This window comes from Megalopta genalis, chromosome 17, assembly GCF_051020955.1.
Source record: "Megalopta genalis isolate 19385.01 chromosome 17, iyMegGena1_principal, whole genome shotgun sequence".
In the NCBI taxonomy this organism is placed as follows: Eukaryota; Metazoa; Arthropoda; class Insecta; order Hymenoptera; family Halictidae; genus Megalopta; species Megalopta genalis.
The window spans coordinates 488,229-507,358 of NC_135029.1; the positions used below are offsets into that span (position 1 = coordinate 488,229).

General features: G+C 32.3%; 5 protein-coding genes and 1 long non-coding RNA gene across 8 annotated transcripts; 3 read left to right on the plus strand and 3 right to left on the minus strand.

The window, feature by feature from the left end:
- Positions 1–73: 73 nt before the first annotated feature.
- LOC143260737 (uncharacterized) lies at positions 74–779 on the minus strand. Its single transcript, XM_076527248.1, has 3 exons — positions 765–779; positions 450–689; positions 74–385 (listed from the first exon to the last, which is right to left on the minus strand). Exons 1-3 carry the CDS (start codon positions 777–779, stop codon positions 89–91), a joined length of 552 nt encoding a protein of 183 aa, XP_076383363.1. The 3' UTR covers positions 74–88.
- LOC117229852 (thialysine N-epsilon-acetyltransferase) lies at positions 393–2,730 on the minus strand. 2 transcript variants are annotated; one of them, XM_076527123.1, is made up of 6 exons: positions 2,599–2,730; positions 1,554–1,693; positions 1,418–1,469; positions 1,141–1,346; positions 765–1,053; positions 393–689 (listed from the first exon to the last, which is right to left on the minus strand). In XM_076527123.1, the coding sequence occupies exons 2-5, from the start codon at positions 1,614–1,616 to the stop codon at positions 886–888; spliced, it is 489 nt and encodes a 162-aa protein (XP_076383238.1). In that variant the 5' UTR covers positions 1,617–1,693; positions 2,599–2,730; the 3' UTR covers positions 393–689; positions 765–885. The 2 variants fall into 2 exon arrangements, with proteins under 2 accessions (XP_076383238.1, XP_076383237.1); XM_076527122.1 differs by lacking the exon at positions 2,599–2,730 and adding an exon at positions 1,957–2,103.
- On the plus strand, positions 2,291–7,504 carry LOC117229820 (uncharacterized). Of its 2 annotated transcripts, none has more exons than XM_033486646.2 (5): positions 2,291–2,469; positions 4,977–5,548; positions 5,628–5,797; positions 5,922–6,111; positions 6,234–7,504. In XM_033486646.2, exons 1-5 carry the CDS (start codon positions 2,433–2,435, stop codon positions 6,393–6,395), a joined length of 1,131 nt encoding a protein of 376 aa, XP_033342537.1. In that variant the 5' UTR covers positions 2,291–2,432; the 3' UTR covers positions 6,396–7,504. The 2 variants fall into 2 exon arrangements, with proteins under 2 accessions (XP_033342537.1, XP_033342544.1); XM_033486653.2 differs by lacking the exon at positions 2,291–2,469 and adding an exon at positions 3,094–4,143.
- Positions 7,505–7,641: 137 nt separating this feature from the next.
- ScsbetaA (Succinyl-coenzyme A synthetase beta subunit, ADP-forming) lies at positions 7,642–13,926 on the plus strand. The gene is given in 14 exon segments (XM_033465094.2): positions 7,642–7,976; positions 8,055–8,311; positions 8,394–8,556; positions 8,627–8,894; positions 8,964–9,240; positions 9,407–9,525; positions 10,379–10,440; positions 10,442–10,516; positions 11,585–11,844; positions 11,913–12,075; positions 12,150–12,414; positions 12,496–12,800; positions 12,887–13,006; positions 13,093–13,926. Coding segments are annotated over 14 exon segments (2,562 nt in total). The 5' UTR covers positions 7,642–7,919; the 3' UTR covers positions 13,264–13,926.
- Positions 13,927–14,292: 366 nt separating this feature from the next.
- Positions 14,293–19,127, minus strand: LOC143260722 (uncharacterized). Its single transcript, XR_013035015.1, has 2 exons — positions 18,937–19,127; positions 14,293–17,215 (listed from the first exon to the last, which is right to left on the minus strand). It is a non-coding gene; the product is annotated as an uncharacterized LOC143260722 (long non-coding RNA).
- On the plus strand, positions 17,121–18,387 carry LOC117217458 (PCNA-associated factor). The gene is made up of 4 exons (XM_033465082.2): positions 17,121–17,297; positions 17,509–17,580; positions 17,681–17,802; positions 17,877–18,387. The coding sequence occupies exons 1-4, from the start codon at positions 17,261–17,263 to the stop codon at positions 17,925–17,927; spliced, it is 282 nt and encodes a 93-aa protein (XP_033320973.1). The 5' UTR covers positions 17,121–17,260; the 3' UTR covers positions 17,928–18,387.
- Positions 19,128–19,130: the final 3 nt, after the last annotated feature.

The following is a 19,130-nucleotide window of genomic DNA, read 5'->3' on the forward strand; positions in this document are numbered from 1 at the left end:
GAAATGTAAAGTTGCAATGTTTGATATAGCCTATAAGAAAATGGTCTGTATTAAAACAAAAACAAAAAAGATTTTTTTGTCAGTGGTGCTAATAAGATACCATATTCCTCATGACATATTTGTTTAAAACATAGAGGCCATTTTCTGGGGATTTAGCCAAGAATGACGACCCAATTCCAATTAATCTATCTGTTAGAAAACCGCAAAACTCTAAATCATTCAACATCACTTCTTTAAGGTTTCTTAATTGCACAATGGGTGCTTTATCATCATCCCATGCATTTGCATCTAAAGCATAACTACCCCAACTGCTTTCAGTGGCACAATATATTGCATCAATATTTGTTGGAACTGGCATATGGTCTAGTACAATCGATGAGCTAGACTTCAAATTTATAAGAAAATTATTAGTTTGGTTTTATTAAATACAACTACCAAGTAATATTTACACTTGAGCTAGATGAAATTGAAGAAGACGATGAACTAGACTTGTCATACAAAATTTCATATGGCACATCTCTGTCTTCTAATGAGCCCCAACTCATATCACTATGTAACAATAAATCAGAATCACTGTCAACATGATCATCTTCAACAGGATCCTTATGTGGTTTTTCTTTTCCAATAGTAATTTGAATTACATTTGATCCATACAGTGATGTGGCAGAAGAGAAGAGATATGTAGGGAACTACATTAAAAAAACGATAGTAAAAATTAAATACTGTAACATTAATCCTAAATTTGAATTAACATATTACATTACCTTCCTATTGCTCATTTTTATATCAAAAATATTCATATAAATCAGTAATTAATGATTTTCACATATTTATAAACAGTTGAATACGTTGTTACATATATGGAGCATAAAAATAAATTAATAACTATATACTAGCAACTAAAGCTTTTAAAGCTACATCCGAAAAACGGTAGTGATGCCATCCTTCATCTACTGTTAAATCTGCCGCTCCTTTAATTTTATAAAACGATTGTGCAGGATTCCACTCAAGGACTGAAAAGTCTAATCTGCAGCAATTGTTATCTAAGGCTTCCTGTAGTGAACAATACATTTGTTAATTAAGATTTATTTAAATATTAACATAATTAATAATGAGTTCTTTATATTAGATAGTTTATACCTTAGCTACACTTTTTAACAATTTACTACCAATATGTTGTTCTCGATACTTTTGAGTTACATATATATCTTCTAAATACATGGCTTTCCCACACCATGTAGAATATGTGTAGTATGAAATTGCATATCCTATTACTTTTTCATTAACTTCTGCTACAAAGCAAATGAAGAAGGGTTGTTTTGTGTCGAATCCATCTTTTTCCAATGCTAAAATTAATAAATTCATTTACAACTTAATTTTTAATATTAAACAAAAATACCTTAAACTACATCAATACTTTTGTAATCAATTCTTGGTCCCTCCGACATTTTTTCAAAATCTGCCAGTTCCTATAAAAATGTAACAACAAAAGTTGAGGGTATATTATCTACATATATATAGATTTGACAACAAATAAAAATGTAATATTCTACTTGTATTAAGTTCCTTATATCTTTGCAATCTTCACGTTTCGCTTTACGAATTATAGTTTCCATATTTAATAATAAATTTAGCTTTCCTCTCTGTTGATAGCAACTTACAAAACACGCGTGGATTAACTTAACCTTCGACTCTAAAAATGTACATAATCAGTACTTATATATGTAAATTATTGACATTAATTAATACTTAATTATATTTGTTAGTTAATAAAAGTATGAATATCTATAAAATATAATTTAGTTCTCTGTAAATAAGTGTATAAATAGAATAATTATTATTCATTAAAATAGGTTATGTATCATTTAAAAAATAATGTTAATGAATATATACGCATAATATTAAAACAATTCTAAAAGCAAATCGTTCTTATCTCTTGCCGTAATAATTAAATACCTATTTCTTGTTAGAAAAATGAGTTTATTTCAGAGTTTAACAATATATAATATAATTAATGATTACAATCGACGTATATAATTAGAAGTTGTATTTAATAATTCAGTTTCTATGCAACTGGAGTATAATCACAGTTAATTAGGAATCAATCAATGTTCAACTTCGTTTTATTCAGTAAGTGATTAAACGTGATTATACAAAACTTCAAAAGAATTTCAAATTTTCGCGGGTGGTTGTATCGATTCCGTTCGTTAAATGAACAGCAACTTCCGGTCAGAGACAACAATGACTTCCGGCCGCTGATGCACGGTTTCACCGTTTGTATTCACTGGGTTCGGTTTCGGTGCGTCGTGTGATGTCATTTTGTGCGATCAGTGGTGTGGTGACGTTCAAAAGATAATTCGGGTACATAGTCGGTTCGCGATCCTCGTGTATTCTTCGTAGTAATTGATACAGAAAAGAGAAAGATAAGAAAAATGTCAGAGATTGACGCGAAAGTGAACATGTCGCTTGGTAAGTGGCCAGAATCTCGAAAATCTAGCGGTTTTGCCGATAATCCTGGGTGAGCGTTCGGCTACCGTTTCTTCTTTTGCACGAATTCAATATGGCGACGGAAAAAATCGTAAGCGTAGATATACTCACCAATTTATTTTCGTTCCATTTACGCCCAACGATAGATAACAACTCCAAAAACAGAGTGCGTCTTAATGACGAGGCTTAATTAATTCAGAAATTAATTCTTAACCACATTTAATCGTTGTCGATAAAAGAGACGTATGTGGGATCTTTCGATTACTGGAGGAAAAAAATGTCCTTGGAAATTTACGATACGTTTGGCAACGTTAATGGTGAGATACACATTCCTATTCGGCAAAAAAAGATAAAAAATAGCATGAAGATAATGGGACCATTCAATACAACCATGACACTAGATACATTCTCGTGAATTCAGCGAATAATAGTGAAAAATGACAAAATAGCCGCCGTAAAGGATTACTCTGATTCACGTAAGATTATAGTGGAAATTGGAAAATTGACGAACATGAACCCGGGACACTACATATTTTGGACATTGCCGCAACCGAGGCCGTGACTCACGTTTCACAGAAAAGAAGTCAACTTTCTCGTTGCGTGGGATACGCGCGTTTGCGTAACTTTCGTTATATTTTTATCTCTGCTATCATGTTCCTCGAGTTTCTCTTCCTTCATGCAATGAACCTGAAATTGTGCACCATCCACGAGACAAGAGACTGATTATTTCATCTTTGGTGTATAATGTAATCTATGCCAACAACTGTATGCAAAAGGTTCTGTTCACTGTTAAATTAAATTGTTTAATTTGTTTATGAATGAGAGTATACAAATATATTTATACAATGAGCGTCTATCACCCAGGATGATTACATTTTATGCTTAAACATGTTCAGTTCGAAAATATATTCATGATAACAGGATATTCCATGAAAATGGTTTGTTATATGTGTATTCCAATGATAAAGAACAGATGAAATCTAGAATAAGCTGATAATGGCTGTAACAATTTCGAGGAAATGAGAACTCTGAATAATTCTGTGTAAACTATTTGTTTGCACAGATACAATGTTTGTGGAAATTTTATATTAGCAGAGGAAACATAAACGGTCACTATGAATCCAATTTAAAGAGGAAGAAGTTCTAATTCAAGATCCTTATTAATATCAGAAAATTAAAATCACTGTTGTTCATGCAATTAAATAATTATAAAATCAATGAAAAGATATGAAACCAATATTTGCAAACATACATTATGCAAACATTCATACAATTTTTCTGGATTCCTTTCATTCAAAGAATAATTAATTACATATCTTTAAAAGAGCACGAACTGAGCCAAAAGTTATGAATAATATAAAAAACAAAAAAAATAGTTTCTTAAACATTATAAGGAAGAAGACAAGAACTTGATTGGGCCAAGTTAGAAATTGAAGGAAGTGTGATAATACAGAAGATTAGTTATCTTATATTAAAAAATTGATGGAGGAGACATTCTATAAACTGTTCAGACATAAAAAGGAAGAATCATACAAAAACAATAGTCACAAAAATATTGGTGAAAGAAAAAGTAATTATACGACTGGATCCACTCCTTGGAATAACAGTAACAATGGACATTTAATAATATCATTAAAGGAGCAAGAAGACGGACTGGTAATGAAGGAAACAATATATTTATAAAATACTAGTAGAACCTCAAAAATATCAGAAAGGAGAAGAAGAAGGAACATTGTAAAAATGATAAGAAGAATCATTGATCATCGTATTAAACATCAGCCTCTGAATGCTTCTTGGATACTACATACAATGCTTGGATGATACTACATATGATGAAAAAACTACTTGGATGAAACTACATAAAAACTATAATAATGATCTTAAACTCATATGCTTTGTGAACTAAAAATATAACATTCTCTATATATTTTATTATAGCATTGAAAGATACAAGAAAATATTAGTTTAAATAGTAGTACACTTCACAATTAGGAGGGTTCTAATGTGTTAACAGTCATTTTGTGATTTTTTCATTATAATAATGTGTTTGATTTTTTGTTACTATTTATATTTTTATTTACTATTAATATTACAGTTAAACTATTAGTAGAAACTTCTAAATTATTGTTGTGTGGTTTAGAAAACATTGAACAATGATTCATAGCACAGGACAATTGAAAGTTATCATTTTAATATATTGAATTAAAAACTTTATCTATATACTTGCATCCAATGAAAAATGATTCAAATATACTTATATGTATTGGAAGAAAATCAGGGAAATGTTTAAAGAAAAATTTATGTGAAAACAGACCAGTTTCCTTAATGGAATTAATACACTGAATTTTTCATCTCAAATTATCCTTCAGTGTTACCTGTACAGGAGGGAATTTTTCACATATTCCAGATTACAGTTTAAACCAAACAAATTATCTTCCTGAACTAAGGCAGTACGTTCACTAAACCTTGTGAATTTTCTTCCTTTTAAGATGAAATCATAAAGATGGAGAAAAAGGAGAAAAAGAAAAAGGCTGGGACCGCCAATGGCAAAGCAGGTGCGAAACGTACACAAGGAAGTACAAGAGGACGGAGTGGACTGAGAGGTAGAGGTGCAAGAGTTAAACGTAATATTGGAACTACTAAAAAAGAACAGCCATGGCAGGCTGGACAGAATAATAACAATGTGCGTGGAGGTTTTGTGAGAAAACGGTACAAGAAAAACAATGGTCTTACCAGATCACGAAGCAATTTAACATTGAATCAAAAGTCTAATACGCGAGGGGCTTTCAATGTTCGCCGTGGTCGAGGCAATAGATTTGGCCTGACTCGTAGTAGAAGTCGTACAAATTTGACTTTTACTCAAGGAGGATTTTTCACCAATAACAAAACACCGTTGAAAAGGACAAATAGTCTGCCGAATTTACGAGACCCAACTTCGGTCCATAATCGGCTGGGATATCAAAGTCCTGCTCAAATTGCTTATCGAAATCGTGTCAAGAGAGCAAAACAATTATTGTTACAAAGACAAAATCAAAGATTATCTTTGCAAAATCAGTTCAGAGTAAGTATTTTATTCTGCACAAATACAAGTATATACAATACATTGTCACATAGAAACTAACATAATTATTTTGTTGTAGGTACCACAAGCAGGGAAGTCCTTGTTGTCGTTGCAACAAAGAAGCGCCATAGAGAGAAGACAACAGATTTTAACATCTCAACGTCGTTTTACTACTGGCGGATTGCGGTCAGATCAAATTGCCAGAGCACAGAGGCGTGCACAATATGAGCAGAAATTGATGAGACTAAAGTATGATTATAGTACTTTTCACATTATCGTTTGAGTAGTTTGTAAGAAATTTTACATGCGATTTTTTGGTATTTTTTTAAAGAGGTTTTTTAAAGAGTTTAATATGATAAAACAATATTTGTAGTTCTCCACGATTAAGTACTAATTCAAATGTGAACTCCATGTGTACGTTGGGAAATGAATATACTCCTAGCACGCATCAACGTCCGCTAGCTCTTGCACCGAGCCGAAACGAAAGCGCTGTAAACAGTTTGCGCCAGTTACCCAGAGGAACTGGACAGGAATTTAGACAGGGTGTACAAAATTCAAATGTGGTATGTTTAAATTACAAGCTGTGAGGACTATTGAAGTAGTTATTGCGATAAGAAAGCAGCTTTAATTTTAGGTAATTTGAATAAATTAACATGAAGTGTTTAATGAACTTGATGGATTTCAGGTCGTTCAGATACATCGTTTTATTCGACAACCTACACGTAACATCCCGTCATTGGATACCGGAGCAGACGTCGATGATCGTACCTTCAGTGAACTCATGTACAGCATATCTTCGAACCTGGGCGTCACGAGAAGAACGTTAAACGATAGATTTAGTTCTTGAATTTAACGAAAGAATTTGTTTTGTATTTAGAGTATAAGACTGTTGAGGCCAGAGATGAAAGTTTTATGCTTAAAACATAGATACAACAATTTTACAAATTGTATTAATATTTAAGTTGTGCCACGTGCAAAAGAAAGAAATCTAATTTCCTCGCACGTACTTTTGAATTTTTTCTTTCATATTTCTGATAATATGAACGTTTATTTTTAAGCCGTAGAATATAGATGATTTATGTTTCAAATCTGATAACAAAATTGATATATATATATATATATATATATATATATATATATATATATATATATATATATATATATATCAATATTATTTTTAATAAAATTTAATATTTCTATTATTTTCAATGTTTGACATTACCTTCAAATATCTTGTTCAGAATCTCACGTATGGTTAATCATTTGTTCAATTCCTTTCAATATTAATTTTTCGCTGATTCATTTGCATATACAAGATTTTATTGCCCAAATTGATGAAATATTATAACATGTATCAAGAGATGGCATTTCGAAATTTTTTGTCAAGACACTTATAAAGTAGAAATTAATGTATACTAATCTTTTACTATTTTGTTCATTTACAACTTAAATACCGAGTTATTTCTAGAAACTCAAGGCCTCGATAAGCATTCTATTTGTTCCATAATTGAGTCATAAGCATCATCTGAAATGTGAAGTATAATAAGAAGTTAAACTGAGATACTGTAACTACATACGAATTATCAGAACATTAGAAAAAAGGATGTAGTTCCTAAGATAACCGTAAGTCTGGTTTAATAAGAAAAATATTGTTATCGAACGGAGTGGTATTAATACACGACCGACTCATATAAAGCGTATCAAGTTACATCTAAACTGACATACCAATGAATATATAATATCGTAGTATGAAATCAATGCTCTCTCTGTTAACAATTATTTGATTATAAACGCTTGTAAGAAAATCTGTATTTCAATTCTACATAGATTACAATGTAAATTGACTTTTTATATTTTACTGTATCAACATAATTTAATACATGTATCTTCTATGCATATAAAAGAGAACAGATAAATATCACAGGTTTATTACAATAATATAAAAATTAAATTTAATCGGAGGATTCATTTTCCCAATTTGCTGTTTCTGCTGTTTCTTCTAGTTACAAGACGATTGTAACAAAAGAACTTTTTAATTACTGTTGACATATATCCTGGAATTATCAAATTGAAGTGATATCGACTGCACATAAATACATGTATTCATTTATTGTAATGAGACAAAGAAACATTCATTCACTGCCTACTCTGCTTAATCTACACTGTAGATTCTGTAGTGAAGTTTATTCTGAATCTTGTAAGTTGAACGTTCTTTATGATGGCTCTACGCACATATTCGCCTGCAAGTCTTATAAGTATCAAAGTGTCACTTTTTGTTTTCTCATAAAAGTTGCGTTGCAGTATTAAGTGAACAAATTAATTAGATCGTCTTCTGCAAAGAATAAATTCTACAAACTTAATTACTGATAACATGTCAGTCAAAACATTATCGCTTGCATCAAACATTACACGAATCCTAAAGGGACAGGTAGTTATTTTAGCTATTTAAGCTAGCTATTTTTATTGAAACGTATTGTTACTGATACGGGAAAATGTTATGTTTCAGTGTATTCTCCGATCATCTATTACTTTTCAACAAATTCGACGGCTACAAGTACACGAGCATGTTGCATATACTGTGTTGAAAAAAGCTGGAATTCTGACCCCGCCGTTTAAAGTAGCTAAAACTCCAGATGAGGTCGTTAATGTGATTAAAGACCTAGATATAAAGGACATCGTTCTTAAAGCTCAAGTCCTTACTGGGGGTCGAGGAAAAGGACATTTTAAAGGTACCAATGTTAGCGGTGTTGTTATGTGTGAAACGTGAGTCTGATTAAAAACCTTTCAATAATTAAGTAATTATCCATTTTAAGAGTATTATTCAATTCAAGTAGTTTCTTTGCAGGCCTGAAGAAGCAAAGGATATAGCCAGTAACATGATAGGTAAATTTTTAATAACAAAACAGACTGGAGAAGATGGACGGATTTGTAATTCAGTAATGGTGACAACTAGAATGTACCCCCGCAAAGAATATTATTTATCAGTTATGTTGGAACAAAGCTTCGATGTGAGTCTTACAAAGAAATTAAATTATTTAGAATTGATTAAGGATTAATAAATTCCTTTACAAATTTCAGGGAGCAGTTGTAATCGTCTCTAAGCAAGGCGGTGTTAATATTGAGGAAATTGCTGCTACAAATCCTGAAGCTATATCGTATATTCCAGTTGATGTTATGAAGGGTCTCTCGGTTGAACAAGCAAATAAAATTACAGATATTTTGGGTATAAAAGGAGAGGACAAACAAATTATTTCAACTATCGCTTGCAATCTTTATGAGTTGTTTATTGAAAAGGACGCTTTGTTGCTTGAGATAAATCCGTTGGCCTTAGATCTTTGTGAAGAATGTATGTTTAAAAATTATATAAATAATTCATTGAATAAGAATATTTGATCAGCAATTTATATATTTTCAGATCATGTATTAGACTGTAAATGTTCATTCGATGATAGCGCAGAATTCAGGCAAAAAGAATTGTTCGCTTTACGTGATATCTCCCAGATGGATCCTAATGAAGTCCGAGCAAGTAAATTCGATCTAAATTATATAGCTCTCGATGGAAATATAGGATGTATGGTAAATGGGGCTGGATTAGCCATGGCTACTATGGATATAATACAACTCTATGGTGGTTCGCCAGCCAATTTTTTAGATGTAGGCGGTACTGCTACTGCAGAAGCTGTTAAAGAAGCTTTTGAAATAATAGCTTCTGACGCAAAGGTAATTAAAATAAATATTTAATTGAGCATCCTGAATAAATGTTTTTGCTTGCTTCGCGTTGCTAGCCTTTGTGAATAAAAATTTACACAATTTATTTAATTTATATAATATAAATTGAATGTTCTTTAAATTTTTAGATAGAAGCCATTTTCGTGAATATATTCGGTGGTATTATGAGATGCGACATAATTGCTCAAGGAATTATTGACGCATCGAAAGACTTGAATTTGAGTTTACCGATAATTGTAAGATTGCAAGTAAGTTATCAAGACACTTGATACATATCTGGAAAAGTCAATACATTTTATTTATCACTTACAAAGGGTACCAACGTGGAGCAAGCAAAGACATTAATTCAGGATGCTCGTTTAAAAGTTATTTCTATAGACGATTTCGCCGAAGCAGCCGAGGCGGCCGTAAAATTGGCACTAATGGTGAAGTTTGCAAATTCGCTAAATTTAGATATTTCTTTTGTAAACAAAGCGAAATTCGATGATAAGAATAGCAAATGCAAAAAATAAGCAAAAATTATAGCGAAAGAATGTAAAAGCATTGTATAATTTTTACTCTTTTTTTTATATATGTAGTCTTTTTGTATTCGCTTTACTATATTCAATTAATTACTTTTAAATCGATAATGAAACTCTTAAAAGCATAAAATATACAATAGACTGTGATTATTGTCGTAGTTTTATATGTATAACATATTTATAGGGATCTGAATGTTATAAAAGAATAAAGGTCTCTTCTCAATTTGCAGTGCGTTAATATTTTAGCTACTGGAAGCCATTTCATTTATTAAAGAACCCTCAATTATTGAGTAATTAATTGCTGCTAAAGTGTTGAGTAAATGTAGTAACAGTACTTTTTATTTTGAATCATTATATGAACCGCTGTTCTCTATTTAGTTTTGTGTAGACAGTCAAAATATAAATTTATGTAGATAATTTGTATAGAATATCTTAACACATATAAGGGCCACATTGAAACATTGAAATAAATAAGCTGATAGTGTGAATGATTTCTGTTTCAAATAATCATTAACTTAGTAGAAATGTGGTGCCGCCACCGCGGCTCAACGCGTGCGGAGTTTGCGTCATGTTTTTGCAGGAAACGTCAAGAAAGGTGGGGACATGAAGGCGCAGCTTACGCTTGGCAGTCCACTGCCACTGCTTTAGTAAGATGGCTACTATGTTGTCACGGTCCATCTCACTTGCTGAGAATCTTGCCCGATTCAACGGCTCTAAGGTACGTTAAGGTCATATTTTACACGTAGTAACCTTCCATCTATTTGTTTTTATTCGCCTGGAAATAGTTGGTTTGTTTACATACCGAATAAAATTCATCGGATACGTCGTATGATTCATACGAAGGGCAACCACCATATTTGATGTCTGTAGTCTGCTAAATTGGGCGCCAGGGTCAGTCGATTCGAAGCCAAAGATCGCGGCCTCGCACTAAACTCGATTTTTTCACAAATTATGAATATGACAGTTATGCAATGTTCATGCTAATATTTCTATGTTCGTTCATACATTCATTGGTCATTGACTCTACGACGTCTGTTCGTATTTAATTAACAGTGATTGAATTATGTCCGAACAAACACCACTTGTCAAACAACCAACAGTGTCATGTTTTTGAAAATTCAAAGTTCAAACTGGTCAAGTGATCATTCGTCGTTTGTTTTCCCTTTATCAGTTCCTTCTGTATGTCTTCATACTCTTCATCGATATTTATCAACAAATCGTTATTTTCGGAAAAGATATTTAATATGGAAATTCCGAAAATTATGACAGGCTCAGTTACGAAAATTACCTAGTAATTATTGCAGTAATTGAAGAAGATAATGTTATTTTTAAACAGATAACTTCTTAACATCTTTAAAGGTTTATTTTAATCCCTTAAATCTTCACAATATAAAAAACTTCTTTGGCTACAGATTTTCTTTTGTTAATTATAAAAAACGAGTTATGGACAATAGAGATCTAATATAACATATGTAGGTCATTATCACTGGTCGATCTCTAAGTTTAGATTATTTTTAAATCTAATAGGCAGAGTATTTTGAGACTATGAAATGTCAATGACAATGACAAGGTGTTGGACTCTGTATCTAAAACATGTTTGTTTCTGATCTTGGACATTATTCCTTGTACTATTAAAAATATAAAATATGGATCAATTAGATGTTGTAATAGCTACATTATTATTTAAATTAATTATTTAATAAGGATATCATGTTTATTATACATAGTATGGTCTATGTTTATTGCTTTTATGTTAAATAAATTTTTTAATTTTTTGTTTTTGTAGATACTAAGATGCAAGACAAACATAGTGAAGCAACCAGTAAGGAATCTAAATGTGCACGAGCACATCAGCTACAGCCTTTTAAACGAAGCTGGAGTGCCAACTCCAAAATTTGGAGTTGCAAAAACTCCTGATGAAGCAGCAAAACTTGCTGCTGACTTAAAAAGCAAAGACATCGTTTTGAAGGCGCAAGTTTTAGCAGGTGGTAGAGGAAAAGGTCATTTTAAAGACACCAATGTCAGTGGTGTAAAAATGTGTGAAACGTAAGTCAATAGAAATGATTGTATTGAAATGTGTATCATTTTTTAATATATACCTATTTTATTTACAGGCCAGAAGAAGCAAAGAAATTAGCCAGTCAAATGTTAGGTAAATTATTAATTACAAAGCAGACCGGTGAAGCGGGTAGGATATGCAATGCAGTGATGGTGACACAGCGTATGTTTCCTCGCAAAGAGTATTACCTCGCAGTCATGATGGAAAGAGCCTTTGGAGTATGTTGATGAATAATATATGAAATTCGAATCGATAAGAAAGGAATGTAAAATATGTAAACTTTTACTTTAAGGGTCCAGTTATAATAGCTTCGAGTCAAGGTGGTGTAAATATTGAAGAAGTTGCAGCAACTAATCCTACCGCTATCATGTACGAGCCTATCGACATTCAAAAAGGAATTACAAAAGAACAGGCAGATCGTATTGCCGTTAAACTTGGTCTGCAAAATGTTAAGGATTATATTTCCAATATCATTGTAAATTTGTATCAAATGTTCATTAAGAAGGATGCTCTTCTCTTAGAAGTGAATCCTCTTGCAGAGGACATTAATGGAAACTGTAAGTTCAAAGTAAGAATTAATAGGAAAAGGTATCAATTAACATTATACTTAATTAGAAACGTTATTTTGTTGTATTTAGATTTTGCTTTGGACTGCAAGTGCAGATTCGACGATAATGCTGAATTCAGGCAAAAAGAATTATTTGCCTTGAGAGATTGGTCTCAAGAAGACACTAAAGAGGTTGAAGCAGCTAAGTTTGACCTGAATTACATTGCACTCGATGGCAATATTGGCTGTATGGTTAATGGAGCCGGTTTAGCTATGGCTACTATGGACATAATAAAACTACATGGAGGAGAACCAGCTAATTTCTTAGACGTTGGCGGTGGAGCATCGACCTCTGCTGTAAAAGAAGCATTTAAAATTATTACATCCGATTCACGAGTAAGTAGTACGATTCAATATTCTTTGAACAAACCATACAAATTTGTTATCTAATTAAAGAAAATATTTTGTTTGCATCAACATAGGTTCATGCTCTCCTGGTTAATATATTTGGTGGTATTATGAGGTGTGATGTTATTGCGGAGGGAATTATAGCTGCAACTAAAGAACTTAGTTTAAAAATTCCTGTCGTTGTTCGATTGCAGGTATTGTGACTAAAGAATAGTGCTTTTCCTTTTTAAAAATCATTTATCACAAAATTCTAAAGCATTCAAATGTTTTCTTATTTTAGGGTACAAATGTAGACGAGGCGAAAGCCTTGATTGCAAACGCAGGATTAAAGATTGTGCCGATCGACGATCTCGACGAAGCTGCCCGAGTTGCAGTTAAATTGTCCACGATTGTTAAGTTGGCGCAATCGGAGAATCTCAGCGTTAATTTCGAGATACCTTCGATTTCATAGATATAGCGAAAATTGTAATTTACACGTTATTACAAAACGAAGAAAATCAAGAATATATTCTCGAGCATTGTTAAACGGTTGGAACAACATTTGAAAGTAATAAGTACATAATAATTTCGAATGTTATTTCTGCGTTATCTCTTTAGAATCATATTTTCAGTGTTTCGAATACCGCTGCGTGTCGCGCTGAATAGAAGAATGTTCGTCAAATGTGTTCTAGACAAGACTTGTACTTTTCTGTAAGAACACACACAGCTTCTTCACAGTCCTGTAAATGTTGAATGCTAGAAAAATTATTCTGACTATATCCATTCGAATTCTTTGGTGTTGCTTCTTTTCCAATGTAAGCACAAACTTACTGTTGACAGAAGTGTGTAGGCTTTTCCGAGGGTATCATTTATTGCTTACCCATCAACGGGTCTCTGTGATTCAGTATTAAAACTAAGTTATATGATGTATATTTATCAACATAGCTATATATTTTTTGCACGGAAATTAATACAACATACTTTCAATCATTGTCCGCGAAGGAACCAATTGTAATACTATCCACAAAAAAGAAATTGTTGTATGTAAGCTATATGTCATCCTAGCAAAGGCCTGTTTAATGTAACATAGCATACATGTAGTTATATGTATACATATATAAATTATTTTACGTAATTTTCATTTGTTTTATTTTTTGTTAACGATGGAGTACGCAACGCGAATGTTTTTCATCACCCTGAAATATAATGATAATATAAATAACACGTCGATTCTCGTGCTAAGTTATCGAAAAAAATATCAAATAATTGACACACTCTGCAATGTCGTCCATTTATAAGAACTCTTTCAGAACAAATTTTCTTTGATAAATATATATATATATATATACAATGTAATGCTACGTTAAATACAATGCAAACGTTTGAATAAAACTGCAAAAGTTCTTTCACGTGTTCTGCAGTTTGAAAGTGTTATCAGTTCATTAATGCTTTTTTTAAAGAAGAATATAACTGTATAAAGAAAAATTTAGATATAAAAACATTATATGAATAACATATTTATTAACTTGAAACTATATACAGGTTTTTAAACATTTGTTACAAAAAAAAAACAAGATTTAATTTCAAAATATATTTGATTTGAATTATTGTATCATGGTTACTTCCAGGTTGGCCCACCTCAGCTGACCAAATACGCCCACCGCGTACGCGTGCACTGTGCACCTGCGTGAGAATTTGAGCCAGTTGTGCTGGCTGAGCGATCTTTGAATTGGTATATGTGCTATGTAGACAATTGTAACGCCTCTTATGGTGAAAAAGTAAAGCTTAATTCGAGGTCCGTACAGCGTCAATTGGTATAGTGGCAAAACGCTCAAATTATTAGCCGAAATCGACTGTCGGTAATATAGCTAACAGTGTGAGCGTTTTGCTACTACTGCAATTAGCGTTGCACGGATCCTGAACGGGGCTTCACTTTTTCTCCAAAAGAAGCTCCATCATCACCCGAATTAGGCTAAATCAGTGTAGTCAGAAAAATAAGTTACGCAAGTAGTGGGACCAAGTGATACATGCGTGGAAATTCCGCACAGCAGCATGACGCGTCTACTGTGTGTAGTTCAGAATTATAATACTCAGAAAAGTAACTAACAATAGAATTAATACTCCTTGGGTAGCTTATTTCTCTGACTACCAGTGTAACCATTTGCCTGCAACATACGGGTATCCCTCGCGGCCACACTTACAGTGGGTGGTTTGAAGTGGATTTTGGGGAGCGTGCGGATGCGAGGAACGCTCTATAGTATGTACGTTGCAGGCAAATGATCACACTAGTAGTCCACTGTGACTACGTGCAGAACTCACACTGCTGAACAGAGCTTCCAGCATCCCACCGTTCGTGAAATTTCCACTCAAAGCCAATGTGTCCATTGGTGTCTAGTGTGTCCAATGGTGTCAGGGATTCTGTTTAGAATCTACTCCATGTGACGGAGAAGAGACTTCACAAATGGGATTGGACAATTCCAATGGATTACCAATGGAAATCCCTTGGCATCATCCAATCCCATTTGTGATGTGTAATTCTCCCACTCCTATTTTCCTGGAAAAACGTCGTAAAGCGGTCAAGATGTTAAGAGCTGTACTGTTGAGTACGCTGGGCTAAATATAATAGCCTTCTAATATTAGTGTATTAGAAGTATGTACATACAGTCGGGAACAAAACTAAGTAGATAAGAAGAGAGAATAGATATCAATAAAATTTAATCTAATTAACATTATTGTTGTAAATCTAAGCTTTATTTATTCTGTGTTCTTATTATACAAAGATTATTTAGTGAAAAATTCATACTAATAATTACATTATTAGGTACATAATCCTCATTTAATAAAATAATTAATTATTTTTCGTGGAGCAAAAATAAGTGGACACACAATAGTACAGTAACATGTAGTACATAATAACAGTAGTTAATATTTTGTGTTAATATTTTTGAAAAATTCGGATTTGTCGGTTCTCTTATCCAATGATTGTTTGCTATCCAATAAACTGTATAGTTTTTATATTGAATTCAAGACAGGAGCAATGGAATATTCGAATCCTTAAAAAACTTCCTAGTTTTGTTTGTGTTATGTTTCAGGACATTGACTTTACCATTGCTATTTCTAAATTTTTATTTATAATATTGAAGTATTTGTACTAGTTTAATATTTTTTAATTTGTCTAATACTGTTTCAAGAAAAACAACTCCGCGCTTTTAACGCTTCATCTTTTTTTCTCCAAACTTGATACTGCCTTTTCAATTGCCGCGATTCAAATTTACTTTCATCAGCCTTTATTATGTTTTTCAAAAGTGACAATGGCATATTTATATATTTTTTTCGCCAAAAACAAACGACTCTTCATATTAATTAAATGACTTACGCCTAGCCTTGTAGCATACTAGACCAGCTTCGTGTAACTTCCTATTTGTTGTTTCTGTTTGAAACATTTACTTCTAACGTTTCTGCAATGTTTCCTGCCGGAATTCTTGGAACTTGTCGGTTTTTGTGGACAACTCGACAGACTTCATCGTGGCACATCGTTTGTGTTGACGATTTGTTAAATTTTCCACGGTTTTACGTAAAAAATACTTTTAATAAATTTGTTCTACTGCACTTTCACACACAGAAACACTATACTTCAGTAATGTCACATAGTAATTTAATTTTTTACGGTAGTCCGAAACAATTAAGTAGCAAACTTGTTTTGAAATTTCTTCTGTTAGCAACATTCTTTGAATATTTCACAAATGACATTACTCTAAAAAAGCTTGGATTGCTACCGGTAGATTTGTTTGGGATTTTTACGTGTAAACATGGCCAATCTGTGAAGGTTGTTTACATTTCCTATCTTGCGGAAGGATTGGTAGGTGCACACTTATTCTTGTCTCTCGACAAATAACTGATTATTTCGTTAAACATCGACTGTATACGCAAATATGTAAATATTAGTTTGAATTTTTCATTAATAATCTATATACTATAAGGCTATAGAATAAATAGAGAGGTTAAATTCATAAAGGTTAAGTTCATAATAACAATATAAATCCGTTTAAATTTTATTGATATCTTTTCTTTCTACTTGTCCACTTATTTTATATATATATATATATGCATACACACACGCGCGCGCGCACACACATGGAAATTTGTAGTAAAAAAGAAAATTTTATTTAATCAAAAATACTATGGTTTGAATAACGCGCGTTAAGATGCCTATTGTACTCGCTGTATGTAGATTGCCAATCGCCACCATCGTGTCCTGGAACTGGTACCTCAGACTTGGGACAGTAATAGGGGAGGGAGACACCGTTTGTTGTCGTTTGTCAGTTGTTTGCACTTGTCTCCATAGTTACGTGGATATCAGTAGATATTGTCGGCATCGTTGGTGTATCGTAACGAAAATTTCGTATTTGTGACGCTATTCTCTCCTGTAATTTTAGTTTATCAAATTCGAGACTTTTAACTTTGAAAATATGGTGAGAACAAAAGCAGATCGCGTGCCAGGCAAAGGTGATGAAATTTTGTGGAAAATTATTTGTCATCGAACATTCTATTCTTTTGTTTGCGTTTGATATTGGTTTCTATTCGGTGTTTAATCTTCTGTCATTCAAAGTTTTAGATGTTAAATTAAACGCTGTCTTTCCTATTTTTCAATTTTCCATAAGAAAATTAATGAATACTAATTAAATTTCTTAAAAATTATGTCTTAAATTCTTTGTAGCCGTTGGCGGCAAAGCACCGGCTAAGGCCATGAAAAGTACTCCAGTGAAAAAAGTTGCAGGAACGAGTAAAGGTAGAAGAAATTTCAAGTTTGTAGTAGCTGCATAAACATTTTTTCTTCATTATGTATAGTATATATTACTGAAATATCAAATATAACAATTTTATTTTAGGAAAGAATTATTCAGGTGGTAATCCATATCATCCAAGAGAGACACCTGTATGGCAAAAGCCAATTACATGCTTCCTCAATCAAGATTCTTCCAAAGATTGTACATATCCTTCGACATCTCAGGTATATTTTTATATATTATATTCAACATGTAACTTGATTAAGAAATATGTTTAACGTTAATTTATCACCGATAGGAGAATGAAGATCAAAACACAAGTGAGGAGACAGGAGATGAATCAGATTAAAAAGTCTGCAGTTCAAAATTTTCCAATCAGTGCCATATTATCTTTTTATCATTTTTCAGTACAATAATTATTTATTTTTTGTAGATTGCATAAGCATAACTAATTTATGTTTTTATTAATACATGACAAAAACTATAAGTTTTTAAACATATGTAATAAGAAACACAGCAAGTGAGTTTAATAGGTTTCTATGTTTTTGATACCGGGAGTATTTTAAATGTATAAGTTATTGTAAACATGTCTTTTCAAATATGATACCAAATATGTTTAGCTCATTGCGGATGCTTATGCAAATATTGTTTCTACTCTTAAGTTAACAATCATGCCTAAAACTTTTGGAACTTTGTATTTTTAATATTGATATATGCATAAAATCTGCAGTCTGGCTGTAAATAATTATCTCTAGTTACGAAGCTTTAAAACTGTAAAATATGTAATAAATAATGTATTTTTATACATAGACGGATGTAGTGATTTTTTAGTGTATCTTATAATGTGAAATTCGTTCTTATTTTACACGAATATTCAGTTGCATATGTGATATGATGAAACAAAATTTGTTGTCAATTTCTTGCACACAGTATGTTTGTCTTCTTTCATGCCATGGTCCTAGGAATATGAGCCGTTTATTTTGAAAGTGGCATAAGTCACTTTGTTTTTAAGTCGATATTAACACGTTTAAAAATATGGATGCTAACTTTCGAGAAGATTTACTTGTATTTGTTATCTCAGGATACTGATATTTTTCTCAGTATAAATAATTTCGTATAAACATTAAAAAATCACCACTTTTCATTACGGTTTCAAAATAAACGGCTCATATATGGATGTAGCATATTGACTTTGGATAAGGGATGATAATGAGATGCGCCGTAAGGGGAGATTGCATGCATTTCGGCTGTATTCGGTTTGATTTGAAACCATGCACCCTAATTTCGACCTCACTCAGAACGCACGAAAATAGTCGAAGTGCATGTAGTACCCCTTATCGTGAATCTCAGCAACGAACCTGAAACTTGTCCATGATCTCAACCACCATGTAAATATACTATTATGGTCTAAGAAGGATTGTACATTTCAACTTATATAACCGGCAACCCTGTTCGCGCATGGGTCAACATTTTTGAGGTCATTAACATCAAAAATTCCAACAGAAGTTTCTCCTCTATGATATTTGTTTCCAGTGACTGTCGTTCCTGGTCG